A 20,657-nucleotide genomic window follows, 5' to 3' on the forward strand; every position below is an offset into this window, starting at 1 on the left:
CCTCTCTCTCTCTTCCTCTCCAGAGCACAGAGCAGGTAGCTGCCTTCTGCCGCAGCCCTCCACGAGATGAATCCTTCATCGGAAGCTGCCTCTTCCTCTTCCTCCTCCACTGGAATGGAGTCTTCCTCGCTCCCATTGAATGCCGCCTCCCCCCGACAGCTCTCCGATGCCGACAAACTGCGAAAGGTCATCTGTGAACTTGTGGAGACTGAACGCACCTACGTCAAAGTTAGTACTGCTCCATGTGTCTCATTGTAAGCGGCGTAATCTGTTATATCAGGACTAGCTATACGTTGAAGACCAGAAGCCAAGGCACTACTTCACATCTGTGTATTATTCCACACCCATGACTCTGCCTCCCCTGAGAACTAACACCTGCCACTCATTCATTCCTCATTACCTGCATGTGCTTCTTTCTCTTAATGCATGTAGAAATACTTTCTGTGCATTAACGCATGTATAAATGCTTCCTGCTCATTTATGCAGGTATAAATACTTTCTGTTTAATTACTGCATGTGCTAAATACTGTATGTGCTAATTTGTCATGTGTTGCTAATGCGGCGCTAATGTTAGCATCGTCTTGCCTGAAGTAGCATATGCTTTCTGCTTCATTGAGTTTCTGAGTTTCCATCATTTGTGTTGGCGTGTATTAGCTGTGCTAATAAAATTCACCTCACGCACCTCGGCCGCCCCACTCTGGGTTTTACGGTTTTACACGTTTAACAATTGATGTCGAGCTTTTGGAAGAGTGCAAGCACTGCTGGTCGTTGGCATGCGGGTACCTGTTCTCACAGGCTGCCTTGCGTGACATTTTCAGTCGTTGGTTTAAGTCACACTTATAGCAGCTGAGTGGGACCAGCCAGCGTGAAGCAGCAGAGCTTGGGCAGCCTGATCCTGCCTGCTCGTCTTCTGCTTGGGGGGGGGGGGAGCTTCAGGAACCAACCAATCCAAAATAGCAAAACACCTCTAGATACCCTCAAACCAGCAGCACTGGGCTTAGTGTCTAGATCACAGGCACGAGTGGCAGTGACAACAGTTGGGATTAAACCCTTGACTTTTAAATCCACAGCTTTGTGACTTACAGCGTATAATATTTCTATAAGGAACAGAGTTTATATGAGCAGTTGTGCTAAATTATCGATTTCTGTAGAACGATATTGGCATTAGCAAGGCCAAGGTTTGATTTGAGTTAGACTGCGTTGGGTTATACTGCTTTGGGTTTGATTGAGTTAGACTGCTTTGGGTTATTCTGCTTTGGGTTATACAACCAAGAGTTGTGAGGTTGACTTCATATCCCTCATACCAGAGGAATACAAGACTCAGTGTCTGAATCACAGGTGAGCTGTGGTTGGAGATTTAATCATACACACTGTGAGTGTGTGTCTCTAAATGAGTGTGTGTCTCTAAATGATTGTGTACTCCATCTGAACGTGCATTAATTCCTATGTGAAAGGTTCCATGCTGCTACAAGTTTACATGATTATTAAAAACACTCAGGACTGGACATAAACGACCACTGTAGACTGTGTGTTTGCTCATTTTTTGTGGATTCTCATGATAAGTGTGTGTGTGTGTGTGTGTGTGTGTTGTGTGGTGTGTGTGTGTGTGTGTGTGTGTGTGTGTGTGTGTGTGTGTGTGTGTGTGTGTTCTGTAACACTCCCCCCCTTCTCATTTTCAGGATCTGAACTGCCTGATTGGAAGATATTTGACTCCTCTGCAGAAAGAGAGTTTCCTCACCCAGGATGAAGTAAGTCCTCACACTCAGTCTAAGCTCCACGCTTGCACGACTGCAGTGTGATTTCATAATCACACAGTAGGACTGGGGAAAGAAACACGCACACACACATACACATACACACGCACACACACACGCGCACACGCACACACACACACACACATGCTCTTTTGCTCACATACCCACATATGCACACAAAGTCTAGGGGTGTGTGTATGTGGGGAGAGACTATGTACTCATGGGGGGTGTGGCTGAGGGGGGGCATGGGGGGGCATGTTCTATATTGAGCAGGATTGTGTGGGATTAGACTGGCAGTAAAACATGGACGTGTCCATTACTGTAGCACACATCTCTGGCACTGCACCAGCCCTCGCTGTAAATCAGACCAACACACACACACACACACACACACACACACACCGACACACACACACACCCAGCATATATGTTCTATAAATCATAATGACAATTTAATGCCAATGGGAATGTAGAAGTTATAGCCTCTCTACATGTCAGACATAACTGCCCCAAGAGAGCATGAACTGAAACATGTTATAAATAAGATGTAAAGAGTATTATTTTATTAGCATACATTGTATTACATTGTAAGTGTATTAGAGAGAGAGAGAGAGAGAGAGAGAGAGAGAGAGAGAGAATATCAGGGAGGAGATGCAGGCTGCTGTCTGAAGTGTTTTTCCCCTGTGGGAGGAGCCAGTGGGAGGAGCCAGTGGGGAGGGCTCATGACTTTCTTTGCCCTTCCTGCCTCCAGCACTGATGTGGCTACTGCATCCAGAGAAACTGCAGGCTGATACCGGCTGTGTCAAAGCCAAGCTCACTCATACACTCGTATAAACAACATACATTTGAAGGTGCAACATAACGACTAGCTGAACTCTAGCTAACCAGGGCTCAGACTCACCCGTGCAGTGACTGCTGAAGGGAGCCAGTCCTCTCTGTATAAATCCTGGATTTGTTCCACGTGGTTTATAGTTCTAATGCTTCTCCATCTCAGTTGGATGTGTGACTGTGTCTATTTTCAATTGCTTATTAGACTTTCCTCTTTTTTTTTTGTAAAATGCCAATGATTGCTGTTATCCATAACCGTGTTTGTGTTATTGGTGTGTGTGTGTCTGTGTTTGTGCGCACGCATCCGTACGTCAGCTGGACGTATTGTTTGGGAATCTGCCCGAGATGGTGGAGTTTCAGGTGGAGTTCTTGCGCACGTTGGAGGACGGGACTCGTCTGGTGCCCGATTTGGACAAGCTGGAGAGGGTGGAGCAGTTCAAGGTGAGGCAGTGAGGACCCAAACACTGTACCTCTCCTCCACCCACCGCCTACAGCCCTCTGTTACACCACCCTACTGACTCCCCAAACACTGTACCTCTCCTCCACCCACCGCCTACAGCCCTCTGTTACACCACCCTACTGACTCCCCAAACACTGTCCCTCTCCTCCACCCACCACCTACAGCCAACTGTTACACCACCCTACTGACTCCCCAAACACTGTCCCTCTCCTCCACCCACCACCTACACCCCCCTGTTACACCACCCTACTGACTCCCCAAACACTGTCCCTCTCCTCCACCCACCACCTACACCCCCCTGTTACACCACCCTACTGACTCTCCAAACACTGTCCCTCTCCTCCACCCACCACCTACACCCCCCTGTTACACCACCCTACTGACTCTCCAAACACTGTCCCTCTCCTCCACCCACCACCTACACCCCCCTGTTACACCACCCTACTGACTCCCCAAACACTGTCCCTCTCCTCCACCCACCACCTACACCCCTCTGTTACACCACCCTACTGACTCCCCAAACACTGTCCCTCTCCTCCACCCACCACCTACAGCCCCCTGTTACACCACCCTACTGACTCCCCAAACACTGTCCCTCTCCTCCACCCACCACCTACACCCCCCTGTTACACCACCCTACTGACTCCCCAAACACTGTACCTCTCCTCCACCCACCACCTACAGCCCTCTGTTACACCACCCTACTGACTCTCCAAACACTGTCCCTCTCCTCCACCCACCACCTACACCCCCCTGTTACACCACCCTACTGACTCCCCAAACACTGTCCCTCTCCTCCACCCACCACCTACACCCCCCTGTTACACCACCCTACTGACTCCCCAAACACTGTCCCTCTCCTCCACCCACCACCTACACCCCTCTGTTACACCACCCTACTGACTCCCCAAACACTGTCCCTCTCCTCCACCCACCACCTACACCCCTCTGTTACACCACCCTACTGACTCCCCAAACACTGTCCCTCTCCTCCACCCACCACCTACAGCCCTCTGTTACACCACCCTACTGACTCCCCAAACACTGTCCCTCTCCTCCACCCACCACCTACACCCCTCTGTTACACCACCCTACTGACTCCCCAAACACTGTCCCTCTCCTCCACCCACCACCTACACCCCCCTGTTACACCACCCTACTGACTCTCCAAACACTGTCCTTCTCCTCCACCCACCACCTACACCACCTACACCATTCTGTATATCAGGGCTATAGTTTACTGGAGAATTTAGCACATGTGAGACTACCATAAACAATAATAAAAATTTAACAAATGATGGAATAACAACATTGGCAAAAGCCACATTTAACACACTTGAGAGCTGATCTTGGGTCAGTTTTTCCATTTAGGGTGGAAAGCCCACATACTGATCTAGGGTCAGACTGTGCCTTGGTTTGGTTTGTTAAAGCCATGGCTGATGTCTAAACCTTGTTCTCTTGGTTGAATAAATGAATCTGTTCAAAGGTAGTTATATGTTTGGTTTTCTTCTTTACCTCCTCTGTAATACACTCATACACGTGGGCACTCTCTATCTCCATCTCTCATCCCCTCATCTTGCAGAAAATCCTCTTCTCCCTGGGAGGCTCCTTCCTCTACTACGCTGACCGCTTTAAGATCTACAGCGCCTTCTGCGCCAGCCATACCAAAGTGCCCAAAGTGTTAGTGAAAGGTAACAGGCTCACTCTCTCTCTCTCTCTCTCTCTCTCTCTCTCTCTCTCTCTCTCTCTCTCTCTCTCTCTCTCTCTCTCTCTCTCTCTCTCTCTCTCTCTCTCTCTCTCTCTCTCTCTCTCTCTCTTCTCTCTCCCAAATGTATATTCTGGAGTGGGTTAAAAGATAAAAGATTTACCAGAAACTTACCACAGTGCCAAAACAGACATAGCTACTGTAACCACACACACACACACACACACACACACATACTACATGGCATGTTGACCTGCGACCACATGCATGTGTGTGTCCTACAGCGAAGACGGATCCGGACTTCAAGGCGTTTCTGGACGAGAGGAACCCAAAACATCAGCATTCCTCCACGCTGGAGTCATACCTGATCAAACCCATCCAGAGAGTGCTGAAATACCCACTCCTCCTGAGAGAACTCTACACACTCACCGACCCCGACAGCGAGGAGCACTATCACCTTGACGGTAACACTGAGCGTGTGTGTGTGTGTGTGTGTATGTGTGTGTGTGTGTGTGTGTGTGTGTGTAATGCTGTCTGCTGTCTTTGTGATTGTGTGTGTCTTCGTGTATTTATTATTGCTTTTGGCTTTGTGTGTACCTATATTTGGTACTTATGTGTGTGTGTGTGATGCTGTCTGCTGTCTTTGTGATTGTGTGTGTCTTCGTGTATTTATTATTGCTTTTGGCTTTGTGTGTACCTATATTTGGTACTTATATGTGTGTGTGTGTGTGTGTGTGTGTGTGTGTGTGTGTGTGTGTGTGTGTGTGTGTAGTTGCAGTGAAAGCCATGAACAAAGTAGCCAGCCACATTAATGAGATGCAGAAACTTCATGAGGAGTTTGGTGCTGTATTTGACCAGCTCATTGCTGACCAGACAGGAGACAAGAAAGAGGTGCCCAGTACCGACTCCCTCCCACTCATCCACACATACACACACGTGACGCCACAGCCATACCTGAATCCACAGGTCCATCTCTTACAGATGATCAGAGTCATCATTAGCAGGTTATCAAAGTGTGTGTGAGTGTGCAAATGAATAATAATCTCACCTGTTTTTGTTTATGATGGTTTTGTTATTGGGTGCAGGTGGCTGACTTGTCTATGGGTGACCTGCTGCTACACACCACGGTGACCTGGCTCAACCCCCCCTCCTCTCTGGGCAAGTGGAAGAGGGAACCCCAGCTTGCCACCTTTGGTATGCCACATTAACCCCTCCCACTTTCTGGCATGCCCCTCCCACACCCGGACAAGCCCCTCCCACACACTGACAAGCCCCCTCCTGAACCTTCAGCATTCTGGTCACATTACTTGACCCTTGTTTCTTACCAATTCATTAATAGTGATGGTGTTTGACACTCAGCTTTGCTCTGTGTTAGTGTTCAAGACTGCTGTGGTGTTTGTATGCAAGGACTATTCCAAGCAGAAGAAGAAAATGGTGAGAATGATTCTTCTCTATCTCTCTGTCCCCCTCTTTCTGACATGAAATAAAAATTCAAAATCATTTCAAATTGACAAATTTTACTGTCATGATTTACTCTTCATTTACAATAAGTAACAGCTGTGTCTCTCTTCCTCTACGTCTCTCTGGCCTTGTCTCTCTTCCTCTACATCTCTCTTGCCGTGTCTCTCTTCCTCTATGCCTCTCTGGCCATGTCTCTATTCCTCTACATCTCTCCGGCTGTGTCTCTCTCCTTCTCTCTCCCAGGGAGGGTCACATCGTGCTTCTATCTCTGGTGAGGAGAAGGACCCGTTCCGATTCCGTCACATGATCTCCACCGATGCCCTCCAGGTTCGAGCCATGACAGTAGCAGGTGAGGAAGATTAAACACACTGTACACACACACACACACACACACACACACACACACACACACACAATATAGATTCTGTAAATCTAAACATTGTGTTTATATCCCGCATATGTCTGCAGATGGTGACAGTGCTGCAGTGTGTGAGATCATCCATGTGAAATCAGAGTCAGAAGGAAGACCTGAGAGAGTGTTTCACCTGTGCAGCAGGTCCGCACACCTCTACCACACTATAGTACATACACATTAAACTCCACATATGTTCAAGCACACACCTGCGGCACACACACACATACACACCACCAACATGTTCAAACACACCAACACCAAACACACTGGCCGTTTTTTATTAAATCTGATCGTAATAGCATTTCAGTTTCGTAATTCATCAGTTTAATCAATTTCATGCTCAGTCTGACATAAAAAATTGAAAACAAAATTATTGCACACATGTGAATCCTAGTAGACAACTGTCAAAATGTGTAAAGTGAATGGAATTCATTCGTTTCATGAATCAGACCTATGCTCGTTCAGGTCGGTCAAAAATATTTGTATGCATAATGATGAGTATGAATCATTGATTCACACTTCATATATTACAGTATTCCTAACACCTTATTCAAACCAAAATTTAAAACATATTTAGGCCGAACATTATTCTTAATTGTTTTGAATCATTAACTGTCAGTGAATGAACAGTTTTGTCCTGTAAATCACTTTACTGTCCTGCCTCCTGATTTTGCTCCACCCCGTAGTTCCCCAGAGAGCAAGAAGGACTTCTTGAAGGCGGTTCACTCCATCCTGCGGGACAAACAAAGGCGGCAGCTGCTGAAGACGGAGAGTCTGCCACCCAGCCAACAGTACGTGCCGTTTGGCGGGAAGCGTCTGAGTGCTCTGAAGGGAGCCCGGCCCACCATGAACCGAGCAGGTAGCCGCGACCTCACAGAACCACCTGCTGGCTCGACCCACTGATTCGACCTTCTTAAATGCTCTACTCACATACTCATCCAAGCCTCAGCTGATAGTTCTAGGCTCACCTTCTGATCATACCACAGACTGTCACATCTTATATTTGCCAGTGAATAATATATAATGTGTTCTTTTATTTATGTAATTGTTTCTATGTTACTCTGTGTTAATATGTTGGTAACATGTCGTGTTTGCATGTAGCTTCTGCCCCTACGCGCATGTTGGGCCGTCGTAAGTTGGTGCGAAACCGCTTCACCATCGACACGGACATCGTGTTTGACGCCGACGCCGACGGTGACTCGCTGGACTCCCAGCATGCACTGCAGCCGGGTGACACGGACCGCTGGGTGGAGGAGCAGTTCGACCTGCGGCGCTACGAGGAGCACGAGCAGGTGAAAGAGACGGACATCCTCAGCGATGAGGATGAGGAAGGTGATGACGAAGACCTTAGCCAGTCGGCGCTGAGCCCCACCACGGAGCAGGACCTGGAGGAGACCCTCTCCGCAATGGCACTGGAGGGAGACACGGCTGGAGAAAAAACAGATGAGGAGGAGGAAACCAAAACTGAAAGCAGGGACTGCAAATCCCAGCATGCCCTGAGGCTCTCTCATCTGGGGAAGCAGTGCGCCATGTCTGTGGCCAGTGTGGATGAGCAGGCGGCGCCCAGTGATGAGGTCATCTGGGTGCGACGGGATGAGAACAGTCCCGACTGTGATACGCAGGACGCGTCGCAGAGCTGAAGACCGACCAGCATGATGAAGTAAAACTACTGATCCTGGATCAGTCACATCTGCTGCCTGCCTGCCCTCCTACAGGAGTCCAGCTTTCTTGCACAGTTCATGGCCAGCACCACACAGCAACGAGTGATATGTCAGAAAGTGAAAATATATCCCTAAGACAAAGACTTTGCTTGAACAAACCTGATCCAACCAATTAAAACCTTCAGGAGGGTTTCAGGAGTGGCGGTGACTTGGAACTAAACTCTTCCTGGGTCACCAGGAAGTAGTCAGGCATTAGAATGAGTAGGGATCACAAACCCTGTTCTATATCAAACCCAATGCTATATCCTGAGAGATATGAAACAGGTGACCCCTGGAGAGAGTAGAGAGCAAACGTTCAACTGTTGTTCTTTTGATTTCTGCCTGTTATGAGCAGCCATATCTCAGAATGCAACCCAATAAGAATCGGATAACATTTGAAAGACGTTTCTGCAGCGATCTGGAGGGACTGTCTGATCAGTGATGTACACTGATGTACACGGCAGACTTGCACACACAAACACACTCAACCACTCACCCACATAACGTAGGTTGCGGTGTTTACAATCATTTAATTGTATGTGACAGGTTGCAAAACACACCCAGCTGTATGATACGGTGCTTTTCCACCACAGACATCAGCAGATCATAGAAATCTGATTTCCACAAGTGCTGTTTTCAGTCATACACATTGGGGAGCACCTTGCAGTATGATCAGGAGAATTTAATCAGATATTAACTTTGCACATTCCCTATGGCAACAGTGCCATGCAATTTGGAATGCCAATTGCTGCCAAATCAGTTTTTTTTCCACTTTTTGTTATTTTTGTTTATTTCCGAATAATAAGCATCTGGAAGTTGTATTATAAAAGGGTCTTTGTTTATTTATGCCCTTCTGAAGTACACAGTAAGAATTAGTATGGTAAATATTACATGAGTTAATGTAAGCTAAATATTGTCATAAAGATGTGTACAATGTTGTTTTAAGAGCAGCCTTTTTGGTTGTATATATTTTCATTTTTTTTAAGTTAATGTTTTTAAGGATTCAAGATTAAAGAATTCAGGTTTGAAACACTTTGTACATATATTCTTACATACAAAGAGATGTAAGTTGAAGGAGAAGAAAAGGCTCCTCAGATGGTTTAGACATGCCGCTTTTTTGCCATTTACCACAAAACATCCGGAGAAAGGATAAAAACAAAAGAAAGAAAAACGAGAGAGCTGTGATGATGAATATGATGAGGATGAATAGAAGTTGTAGGTTGTAGAAAAAATTGAGCTATGAATTCTTAAAGCAGATGTATCTGCCTTTGGTCATGGGCCAGCTAAGGTTCTCTTGATCAAAGAAAAAAGAGTAAACGGTATAGCACAGCAGCCCTTGAGTTGTGATAAAGGCCTTTCTTTACCATTTAAACCATGCCTCCACGGTTGGATCATCAGTGGAAGGCAATGGAATATCTGTGTCTCACTTTCACATGCAATAAGGACACAGTTGTTAAATAGAATAATTGTAGAATTTATTTTGTGCTGTTTTGTTTTATGGTTATTAATGATTCATTTACCCTGACAAATCCTGTTTTACTTGAATTTTTCATCGTTAGCAAAGGCAATAGTGTTGAGAGTAACGAACAGTGAAACATGTTTTTTTTATTATTATTAATTGTAATAGTCACTGCTTTATCTGGTTGAAATGCACTCCATCACAATGCTTCTCCACCTCTGCACACCTTGATCCAGAGGGCCTGAAGTTTGTCCTCAGGGGTCCAAAGCCAACTAACACACACACACACACGCGCACACACACGCACACACACACACACACACACACACACACACACACACACACACACACACACACACACACACCTCCTGTTCAGGACGGGGACCCTTTAGGACCAAGTTTAGCCCCTGGCCATAAACCTGTACAATAGATAAATGGAGTCATTGTTGTACTTCTTATTATTCTATTTTTTCTTTTTCTACATACAGTTTTTTCACATTACTAAAATCCAAATTTTATTCTATTTTTTCTTTTTCTACATACAGTTTTTTCACATTACTAAAATCCAAATTTGCTGAATGCAATCAAAAGGAGCAAATGAAAATTGGAAAATATTTTAGATGGATGTACTGTAGAATTACTTACAAAGTGTTCTCATTGTGCTACAGAGTTAAATTTTATTTTGTAAATAGAGCTGTGTATTAATATTATATCAAATAAATTGGTTTCATAAATATCCATAAAACTGGCTGGTGTAGTTGACTGTTCGTCAGTCTGTTCCATTGTTTTGTTTTTTGTTACTTTTAGATAATTACATTTTAATTAGTGTATAAGTGTGTGAATCACAGGTTACTGCTGGGTTATCGACTTGGTAGTTATAACAGCACACAACTTCCGACTGCCAGGTGGGGGTTATTCTCCATTTATTTCCCATTTATTCCCATATTCCCCATTCTACATTGACCTTGTTTACAGTAAACTGTCCCCTCACTCAAACCCTGAATAATCTTCTTTTAGTGGGCTGAAGGGTTTTGTACAGATAACACAAGAACCGCAGTTCTCAGCAGTGGAGGTCTGGGAATGGAAGTTAGGCGCAGCAGAGCAGAGCCTGGTCCAGAGAAAGAGGAGGACACCGTGGAGGACACGAGAACACAGTCATAACCTGGAGAAGACAGAGGACAGGGAACAAAGAGAAGCAGAGGTGCAGGCGGAGGACTGAAGAAAGGAAAAAATACAAAAATATACCTGGACTTTGTCATGCTGTTCACTAGTTAGCCAAGCTAGCTTAACAACCATTATCCATGTTTCCAGCCTAGCACACATTTTAATGGCCAAAGTGGACGTGTCACTTATGTTAGCCCAATATGTGACCCACATAGTTTGTCCCATTTCCACCTGCAGTGCTCGGATATCCTCAAACTATCTTCCTAATATTTCACATTTAATCCCATCTCCATAATGCAGCAGTCGTATTTGTCACGGGTTGTTTTTACTGTTTTTGGTAGTACTCGGTAGAAATAGTAAGTGAAGACCAGGAAAGGAGAGGAAACAAGATGAGCACAAAGGATGTGAGTTTAACAGAATGACTGTTCAGCGTTTTAAAAGTATTTTATCAGTAAATCTAACTTGATGAGTTGTTTCTTTGGTAGGAGGACATTTAAAGTTTTTTGTGTGGAGAGCATAAATAGAACCAGTGGTTTGAACAATAAAACAACAAAAACCAGATCCTGGTCCTTACATGCTTCTTCATGCAGTACTGTAATATATTCCTTTTAATGATTCATTTCAGCCAGCACCTATAAAGGCTACCGTTCATTTGTATACAAGCAAATTGGAATAAATTACATATGCTTCATTGGATGAAGCATTACATTAACAGGGAAAAGTCTCTGTGTTTAGTTTATAGTAAGCTCACACTAAAAATTTAAGTTTTCTCTTTTATGTATTATTTTTTTTTGTTTACAGCAGCTAATATACTGTATATTCACAGAATGTGTGTTCCCAGGGAATTGATGTAAGGTGCTAGTAACACCATGATCTTGGTGTTATTGCTACCATGTTCTGTGTACTGTACCATGTGATGATTGATTTAAAACATCAAATGAGATGGAAAAATGTGGACTGGGATTAGCTCCAGTGACCCTGACTAGCGGGATTAAGCAGTAGAGATGATGGATGGATTGATGGACGGAAGGATGCAATGCCACAACTGTGCTACATCTCCCTCTGGTGGGGAGATGCATGAAGTGCAGTAAGTTGGCATCATCTCTGTAGACCTATACTCCAGTAGACCTATACCTCGTGTATTTAAGACTGTGACACCACCATACCAAGGAGATGAAGAGAACCAATACTTGCTATAACAGCCCAGTGCATTTCCCCAAAGCTATGCAACATCATGACTGTAATCTTGTGGTAGAGGGAAGAATTATATGTTCAAACGGATCTTACTCCAACAGGCTAATGCCGGTTGTGTCACCGTGTTTGGGAAACCTGTGGCATCCTCGTGAACATCCTCGTGTGTGTGTGTGTGTGTGTGTGTGTGTGTGTGTGTGTGTGTGTGTGTGTGTGGTTACTCCAGTACCGTACATACAGAGACGGGTCCTTCTCAACACAGTAATGAGGTCATGAGCAGTATAAATAACCACTGGTGTTATTGCTAATGCAGTAAGGTCTTTGACGATTTCTGCTGGGGCACTGGCTAGACCATTCACCCAAACTCATGTTTGTATAGACGCTTTTACTGCAGCAGCAGGTAAATGCCTATTTACTGTTAACCTACTTAGGCCTTGTTTTGTGTGTGTGTGTGTGTGTGGGGGGGGGGGGGGGGGGTTATATTAAAACTGTACAGATGTGATAGACAGAGAATAGGCTGCAAAAGGGATGATTATTACTTCATCCACCCATGTACTCTCTGTCATTCTGTTATCAGTTTGATCTCATTATCAAATAAAGTATGACATGGACCAGTAGCGCAAACAAACCTTATTATACAACATACTCAGAGTGCTGAGTAGGCTTGGCTTTGATATTCTGACTAAATTATTTGTTTGCTTCTTTTGATACCAAGCAGCACCGTTCTGCGTGTCAATAAAACAGTAACCCCTGGGTGGTGCTGTTCAAAACCTTTTTCAATCAACAGCATATGTGTAATGTGTAGTGATAAAACGCATTTACAGGAAGAGAGTATCAAGAAGAATGAAAGGTGAAAGAGAATGAAACCTGTGAAAGAATTGGCACCTGTTTCACACAGAAACTGCATATACTATAATACAGCATGTCTTCTCTTATACACACCTCCAGAAATTCACTGGTAATATACTGACTCCTGTACCTTTTCATTAGTATCCCCGGAAGCTTAGTATTTTTTGTCTGTGTCTTGGTTATGTTGTCTAAAATCTCACCTTTTACTTAGACATGGATATTGTTGTTTTTAAGCCCTAAGGAAAACGCCACTTGTGCATATAGCCACAGAATTGCTTTTTTCTTTTTTTTATTCAATTAAACTTAATTTGAAACTTCATTTTGTGTTTCATTTATAATAAAGAAATGTGGTTTCTGTTTTAAACAAATTCACCTTTCCTAATTAATAGGCCTCTGTAAATCCCCCTCCCCCCGAGTCTGGAAGTTTTGTTTTTCTGTCAGTACATTACAGGAAAAGGAAGAGAACTTGTGTTTACATATGAAACTCAGGATGACGTCGCTGAAGTCGGACTAGTTGGACAGGTTTTCGGTTTCTGTTGAGGCTCCCATCCACAGCATGGACAAGCAGTCTACGCAGTTTCAGCTGTAGCCACAGAATACCACAAGTGACCTGTGGCTTCAAAACAACATGGCTGTTGTAAGGTGTCTCTCTTTTAAACAGACTCCGCCATACGCTCAGAGTTCCATGTTGACATGAAAACTTTCATCCTACCATAATTTCAGTGTGTGCTTACCCACAATCCCTGGCTGCTTCTGGAAAACAATGATATAAAAAATATATATGTTTTTATATAAAAATGTGATGTATACATATATAAATGTCATATAGTTGTGCTCATGGTTTACATACCCTGGTGGAATTTGTGATTTTATTTTATTTTTTCAGAGAATAGAAGTAATAATGCAATAAATTGTTTTCATGCTTAGTGGTTGGGTCAAGCCATGAATTATAATTTTTTTTTTTTTTGCCCTTTTTAAAATAATAATGACAACAGACACTACCCAAATGACTCTGTTATTATGTTGTACAGCCTGCATTTGGGATCCTACGTGGTGTGGTAGATCCCAGATTTGTTGGTCCCAGACTCTGCCATGACTACCGCCCCTGTGCAGGCTCTTAGCCTCTTCCAGCCATTGGTAGGATTTCTCTATATCAGGCACTTCCACTGTTTGCCGGTGGTACATATCATGCAGAGGTGTGTCATGCAGAGGTTTCTCCTTCTGTGATTGTTCCTCTTCATGTCCATCCATCTCAGGGTTCTGTTGTCTGAGGTTCCCACTAAGCACACCATAATTTGGGGCCACCATTTTCCTGGATCTTTGATGTTTCACCTTCATCTTTGATGTTGCTTCTTGGACCAAAAGCTGCTAGAAGCAATTGTTCTGATCTTCTTATTACACTAGATGGCTTTTCAGTAACACCTGAATCTAAAAGTTTAGGCATCACTAGTGATTTAGATCTTTCATTTTTCACACACATATGCAACGTCACTAAGGCGGATGTAATATTGCCAAGCTGGTCCATGCTTTTGTCTCGTCAAGATTGTACTAATGTAATGGTCTTCTAATTGGATGCTCTATTTAGCCCCTAAAGAAACTCCAACTTGTACAGAATGCTGCAGCTAAAGTCCTAACTAGGGCTAGAAAATTCGATTATATTAGTTATACTCTCGCTGCATACACTGGCTTCCGTTTAAATATCAAATTGATTTTTAAATTCTTCTGTTGACCTATAAGGCGTTAAATGGTCTTGCTTCACAATATCTGAGTGAACTCATTGCATACTATAATCCATCTCGCCTTCTATGCTCCCAAAATTCAGGATTTCTCTTAGTTCCAAAAATTAGCTCCAGCTGGAGGCAGATCTTTCTCCTTTAAAGCCCCTCGGTTATGGAATAGCCTTTCAGCTCCAATCCGAGATTCTGACACAGTTCCAATCTTTTAATCTAGACATAAGACTGTTGATGCTGTCATCCAGCCATGTCATATGATCACTCTAGTTGTGACAATGACTTGGGTGGAAAGTAATGGCTCAGTGAGCCCTCATGACAGTATTTCCATGTCCCAGCAAAATACTGTAGATGTCATAATGAAGATATACCAATGATATTTTAAGTAGCCAAAACACAACATTAAGAAGATAAATGCATAAAAATGAGCGAGTAACAGCCAAACATCTTCACTAGTTCTGTCCTGTCCTCCCTCTCAGTTCTACTCCATCTTGCTTTGATCTACTGTTATTGTTTAAACGGTGTTTGCACACTACTGACCAATGAAAAGTGACCATAGGTCAACCATTAGGTGCCACACCCACAGGCACTCACACATGCTAGAAGGCGGAATTGATTTGCTGTGCTGAATAACAGAGGGGTGTTTGTGGTTGGGGCAGGACAGAGCCAAAGTGAGCACTGTGGTGTGATAGCCGGTCTTTGTAAGAGACCAAAGATGTTTCTACAAATGGGGCCAGAGGATCTTCTCCTAAGCTGGCCACTGATCACTCCCAGGATCAGTCACCAAGACAGGAATGAGCTAACTATCCAGGGTCAATACAACTTTGAACTGGATTAACTTTCCAGGATTATAAGTCAATATCGTCAAATCCTGGAAAGCTGTGTTGTTTCGTCCCCAACACAACAGACTCAACACACCAGTCCATCGGGTTGAATTGGGTGAGCAGAAAAGCCATTAGGCTTGAGTATTATGGGCTGGTGGTTCCCTTGGAGAACTCTGCTCTACCTGCTCTCAGTGCCTTTCTCAGTGTGGTAAAGGTTTCTCTGTCTATGAAGGGAGTGTGGCATGACATACATAACACAGACTCATCTACAGTACAGTCAGGGTTCAGTGCACACCACTGTAATGCATAGCTGGCACAGATAGCCCCTCCCTTCTAGTTCCTTATTAAATGTTGCCGTGACGATAGTCTGCCTTGTCAGTTCCTGTATTGGTTGCCGTGCGAGTCAAGCGGCAGTTAGGCCGGAGGATGTCACCGTGGTAACCTCACTACCCATGAAGAAGGTGCCAGTTCATATTTTTGCCATTGTCATTATCATGGAGACACACAAACATTAACTATACACCTTGATGAACATCTTCAGCATGTGAGCAGACTTTCATGCAAAACAAAGGTTTTCACTACCATGTGGCTTCACTGATGCTTGTTTGAATGTGTTTGCTTCATCACACCTGAAAACAACCTCACATACAACCAAAGACAAATATATGCATAAACATACAGCTCAACAAAATTGAGCTCTGTTGGTGAAGATGAGAGATCTGTTATAAGAAACTAACTTTGCTTTTCACAAGTACTATTCCCCCAAACATATTCATTTTAGGCTGATGTTAATGGCATCTGACCATAAACAGCAATGTATACTAACAATGTATCAAGGCCCCTGTTGAACTGGTGTGCTGATGGCATTATGCAAGTATATGTGACATGCTAAATTATTGTGTAAACCTACCTGTTGACTGCAGATTATTACCAGTATTTATATTTTCGAGTTACATATGCACACTTTGATTAACCCCCTGATGCACATACAGTCATGGCAAAAATAAAGTTCACCTTCCTACAATTTATCACATCCATAGTTATTTGTCTTATTTATCAACTTCCGTAGACAAAAACCCCCCACACAGCTCAGCAATTTCTGAAATAGTCAGTGCAGCCTGTCTAGAACCAACAACCATGAGGTGTTCAAAGTCATTTCTAAAAGTCACCAGGTGAGTCACATAGCTCCAGAGATGGACATTCCAGGTTCAGAAAGTGAAAGGTCCTCACAAAGATTTGTTCGGGATTCCTGGATTGTGTTGGTTCCACAAATTTTACCTGGCTGGCACTTATTAGAAAATCCAGCAAGCTTGAGTAAAATCCTGGGAAGGAGTTTTACTTTCTGAACCTGGAATGTCCACCTCTGCTGGTGATCTGGATCTCAGAGTATTTTATACATCAAAGTTACTTCTAATAAAAAAATTGATAATAAATTTATAATTTTATTTATTTAATAAAATTTATAATAAATAAAAGTGCACATCTTAATAAGCAGCATGTAGCTGGAGTTTCTTATAAAACTGCAGCATGAAATTAAAGGTGTGACCTACAGAACAGCCATAGCCAATATGCATTTACCAAAGTAATACTGGAAAAAGCACTCAAAAATGCAAACAAGAGAACCTCCATGTTTGAACCCCCCACGTTTGCACCTCCACTTTTGAAGTTGAATGTTGAATGTTTACAGATTTGATTATTTGTGAACTTGCCATCAAAAATTTCTTGAATTATTATTTGTTTTAGTTTTGTTGCCTATTGTGGAGTATGTGTGTAGACTAGAAACACTGAAAACATGTTTTTATAGTCATAAATAAATGCATTAAATATATGTATTCTTAATCTACTCTATAATTTACTGCCATAAATACATACATTTATTATAAAGTTATGAATTTTGTAAAAACATTCAGTGTGCTTAGGAACTGCAGGCTACACAACATGTTTGAGGATGCCACACTGTGTTAAAATGGTCAACAGAAGTAAGTGCTAAAGTTTGGTGGTGTCTTGAGTTCCTTTTCCATGCGGGTCATGTGGGCGCCCGACAGCAGTAGAGAAACGTGGCTTTAATTATTATGATAATAATTATTACGAGCAGATTCTCACCACTTGGATCTAAAGCAAGGGGGAAATTTGGGGAAATAAGCCATTTCAACTTATTTATCACTCAAATGATTCATTTAATATCCTTTATTACTTTAATACTTTATATTTAAAGAAAACCATAGTGTTTCACTATTTGTTTGTTGTTTAGTTTATCATTCTGTAACCTCCAAATTAGTTTGAGTTTTGATCTTTTGTTTTTCTCCATTTCTTGACGTTTTCTTCTCTTTATCCTGACACCAGCTGACAGGACAACAAGGGTCACAGGGTAACAGGGTAACAACCGGTCCTCCCCTCCTTTGCATTGTTTGAACAGTTCAGGTATTGCCAGTTGCTTTTACCGATGCAGATAAACCTGTTGGGGCACATAGCACTGCTAACACATTTTTTTCTTGTGACTTAAAATCTTCCTCTCTGATATTCTGGCTCTCAGTTGAGACACAGCAGCTGTGAGAGGACGCAAGAGGAGTGAGACCAGGTTCGAGGCGGAGTGAGAGAGAGTGAAACCAGGTTAGAGACTGACGTGACGCAGAGAGAGAGAGAGGCATAGGGGGACATTTGAGTCAGAAGACCCCCGATTCCCTCCTGTGCGTGTGACCTATCAGTCCAGCATGTCTTACATGGCTGAGTCCTACGCCGGCAAGTCGTACGCAGGCAAGTCGTACGCGGGCAAGCCGTACACGGACCACTCGAACGCCGACAAGACGTACGCGGACAGCGCGTTCACGGACCAGGCGGTGAAGGACGCGTACGACGAGCAGATTCTGAAGGAGAAGAGAAAGCGCAAGGAGGCGGTGCACTGCGAGGTGGTCGCCCTGGTCTTCGGCTTCATCGGCTGCATCGGCGTCTCCGCCGTCACGGGTCTCCCCATGTGGCGGGTCACGGCCTTCATCCAGGAGAACATCATCGTCATGGAGACGCGCTGGGAGGGGCTGTGGATGAACTGCTACCGGCAGGCCAACATACGCATGCAGTGCAAGGTGTACGACTCGCTGCTCTACCTGCCCCCCGAGCTGCAGGCGTCCCGCGGCCTCATGTGCTGTGCCGTCGCCATCTCCGCCATCGCCTTGATCATCTCCATCGTGGGCATGCGCTGCACCCGTCTCATCGATTCCCGGCCGCGCGTGAAGCACATTGTCCTGGTGACCGGCGGCTGCCTCTTCCTGGCCGGATGCCTGGCCACCATCATCCCCGTCTCCTGGACGGCCTACCGCATCATCCAGGACTTCTACAACCCTCTGCTGCTGGACGCTCAGCGACGGGAGCTTGGCGAGGCGCTCTACATCGGCTGGGTCACGTCCGCCCTGCTCTTCACGGCCGGCGTGATTCTGCTCTGCCGCCATGCACCACACACGGAGGAGAAAGAGGACCCGACCACGGTGCTGTACAGAGCTGGTTACACCCCCAACAGTCTCTACAAGCCTGGATACACCTACCAACCAGCGTACACCTACCAGCCGGCATATTCCTACCAACCGGCATACGCTGCTCCTCCACCACCAGGATCTGTGATCTACAGTCGGCCCAGTTACTGATGATCTGGACCCTGGGGAGTAAAACCAGGACAGGTGTTCTACACGAGAGAGGAAGCACCTCGCTGTTATCCGGAAAACAAAACACAAGTTCAAAACTCTTGTTTTGTTGGGGTTTTTTTGTTGGATTATTGGATGCGATTTCTACTGCGTACATTTAGCTAGATGTGAATCTCCTGCAATGATTGTAATCTTAAATTTGTATTGCTTTCTTGGTTTCCAGTGGACGTTTTCAGGACTTGTTCATGGATAAAATCTGCACACAAGTCGAGGAACTGGCACTTTCTGGGAAGGTGAATGTGATGTATTGCTTCAGGAAGCAGTATCACTCTCACTCGTGCGCACTCATATGCATTTATCTTCTTACTAATGACGCTGAACCACTGGGAGTACTGCGGTACTCTGATTCAGAAGAGTGCATTTACAAACATATTGGAATATATGTCATTTTTTTAAGCACTGGAGAATTTTGGAGAAATTGTTAATGATAATAATAATAAATATTTATATATAAATAACAATGTACACTGTTTTATTTCTCATTACTAAATTCATGAACATTCTCTTCTGATGATGAACGTGAATTACTAGGTGAAGTCATTCTGTTCCAGGACAGACCTGGGTACACTGGCCAAACCTGTCTATGTGCATTTTTACATTGTTTGACTGCACTATTACCAACCCAGAATGATCCTGGATCCCTCAGATGTGCAGACACGCCTAAAACACAAATGTACCCGCAGGAATTTGACTATCGCTACCGACAGAAGTCACATGCTTGCCCCACACACAGCCCACAGCTCTCATGTACAGCACTGAGCAAGTAGTGATTTCACCTTTATGGATCAATTCAATATATTGCATATTCTTAAATATAGACACAATAAGGAATGAATGGGAATATGCTCATTGTAATACAATTTAGACCAAATCTGTTAAAACAGTGCTTTATAATGACACAGAAACAAAGCAGATGTGGACATCAACAGGAGGTGCTCACAGTAAAGTGGGAGAGAATGTTGTTTTTTTATGTGAAAGAAAGGTGGATGTCTTTTTCAGACTGGTTGGTTGCATTTTTAACATGACTTAAGCAAAACCTCCTAAACGGTATGCTGTTTCTCAGTAGAATGTGGTGTTCTTTCCGCCTGAGTGGTGAGAATGACTGAGGCGTTTGTGTGCTATTAACAGAACTCCAGTTCAAAGAATGGTTCTGTTTTACAAGTGTACATAGCTGGTCAGTGGCTGGTCTCATGCGTGTGGTCTCACGTGTTTGGTCTCACGTGTTTGGTCTCACGTGTGTGGTCTCACGTGTTTGGTCTCACGTGTTTGGTCTCATGCGTGTGGTCTCACGTGTTTGGTCTCACGTGTTTGGTCTCACGTGTGTGGTCTCACGTGTTTGGTCTCACGTGTTTGGTCTCATGCGTGTGGTCTCACGTGTTTGGTCTCACGTGTTTGGTCTCACGTGTGTGGTCTCACGTGTCTCAG

General features: G+C 44.1%; 2 protein-coding genes and 1 long non-coding RNA gene across 3 annotated transcripts in view; 2 read left to right on the forward strand and 1 right to left on the reverse strand.

Annotated features, from left to right (window-relative positions):
* The window catches only part of tiam1b (TIAM Rac1 associated GEF 1b), a 58,321-nt gene extending 48,029 nt beyond the window's left edge, over positions 1 to 10,292 (forward strand). Inside the window, 13 exon segments of the mRNA XM_076975998.1 lie at positions 24 to 56; positions 58 to 228; positions 1,680 to 1,748; positions 2,898 to 3,023; positions 4,625 to 4,733; positions 5,032 to 5,211; positions 5,520 to 5,638; positions 5,833 to 5,941; positions 6,123 to 6,181; positions 6,452 to 6,557; positions 6,677 to 6,764; positions 7,310 to 7,482; positions 7,725 to 10,292. Of these exon segments, the coding sequence (XP_076832113.1) occupies positions 24 to 56; positions 58 to 228; positions 1,680 to 1,748; positions 2,898 to 3,023; positions 4,625 to 4,733; positions 5,032 to 5,211; positions 5,520 to 5,638; positions 5,833 to 5,941; positions 6,123 to 6,181; positions 6,452 to 6,557; positions 6,677 to 6,764; positions 7,310 to 7,482; positions 7,725 to 8,263 (1,881 nt within the window). The 3' untranslated portion in view covers positions 8,264 to 10,292.
* Positions 6,441 to 20,657, reverse strand: part of LOC143477441 (uncharacterized) — a 44,696-nt gene continuing 30,479 nt past the window's right edge. The window contains exon 3 of the long non-coding RNA XR_013121553.1: positions 6,441 to 6,576. This is a non-coding gene — a long non-coding RNA (uncharacterized LOC143477441). The remainder of the gene's footprint in view (positions 6,577 to 20,657) is intronic.
* On the forward strand, positions 18,052 to 19,668 carry cldn8.2 (claudin 8.2). The gene has a single exon (XM_076976005.1). The coding sequence runs from the start codon at positions 18,252 to 18,254 to the stop codon at positions 19,173 to 19,175; it is 924 nt and encodes a 307-aa protein (XP_076832120.1). The 5' UTR covers positions 18,052 to 18,251; the 3' UTR covers positions 19,176 to 19,668.

The sequence above is a fragment of the Brachyhypopomus gauderio genome, chromosome 16 (genome assembly GCF_052324685.1).
Source record: "Brachyhypopomus gauderio isolate BG-103 chromosome 16, BGAUD_0.2, whole genome shotgun sequence".
In the NCBI taxonomy this organism is placed as follows: domain Eukaryota; kingdom Metazoa; phylum Chordata; class Actinopteri; order Gymnotiformes; family Hypopomidae; genus Brachyhypopomus; species Brachyhypopomus gauderio.

What these genes read in the sequence shown, in the direction of transcription:
- cldn8.2 (XM_076976005.1), top strand. Translation starts at nt 18,252, where the DNA reads ATGTCTTACATGGCTGAGTCCTACGCCGGCAAGTCGTACGCAGGCAAG.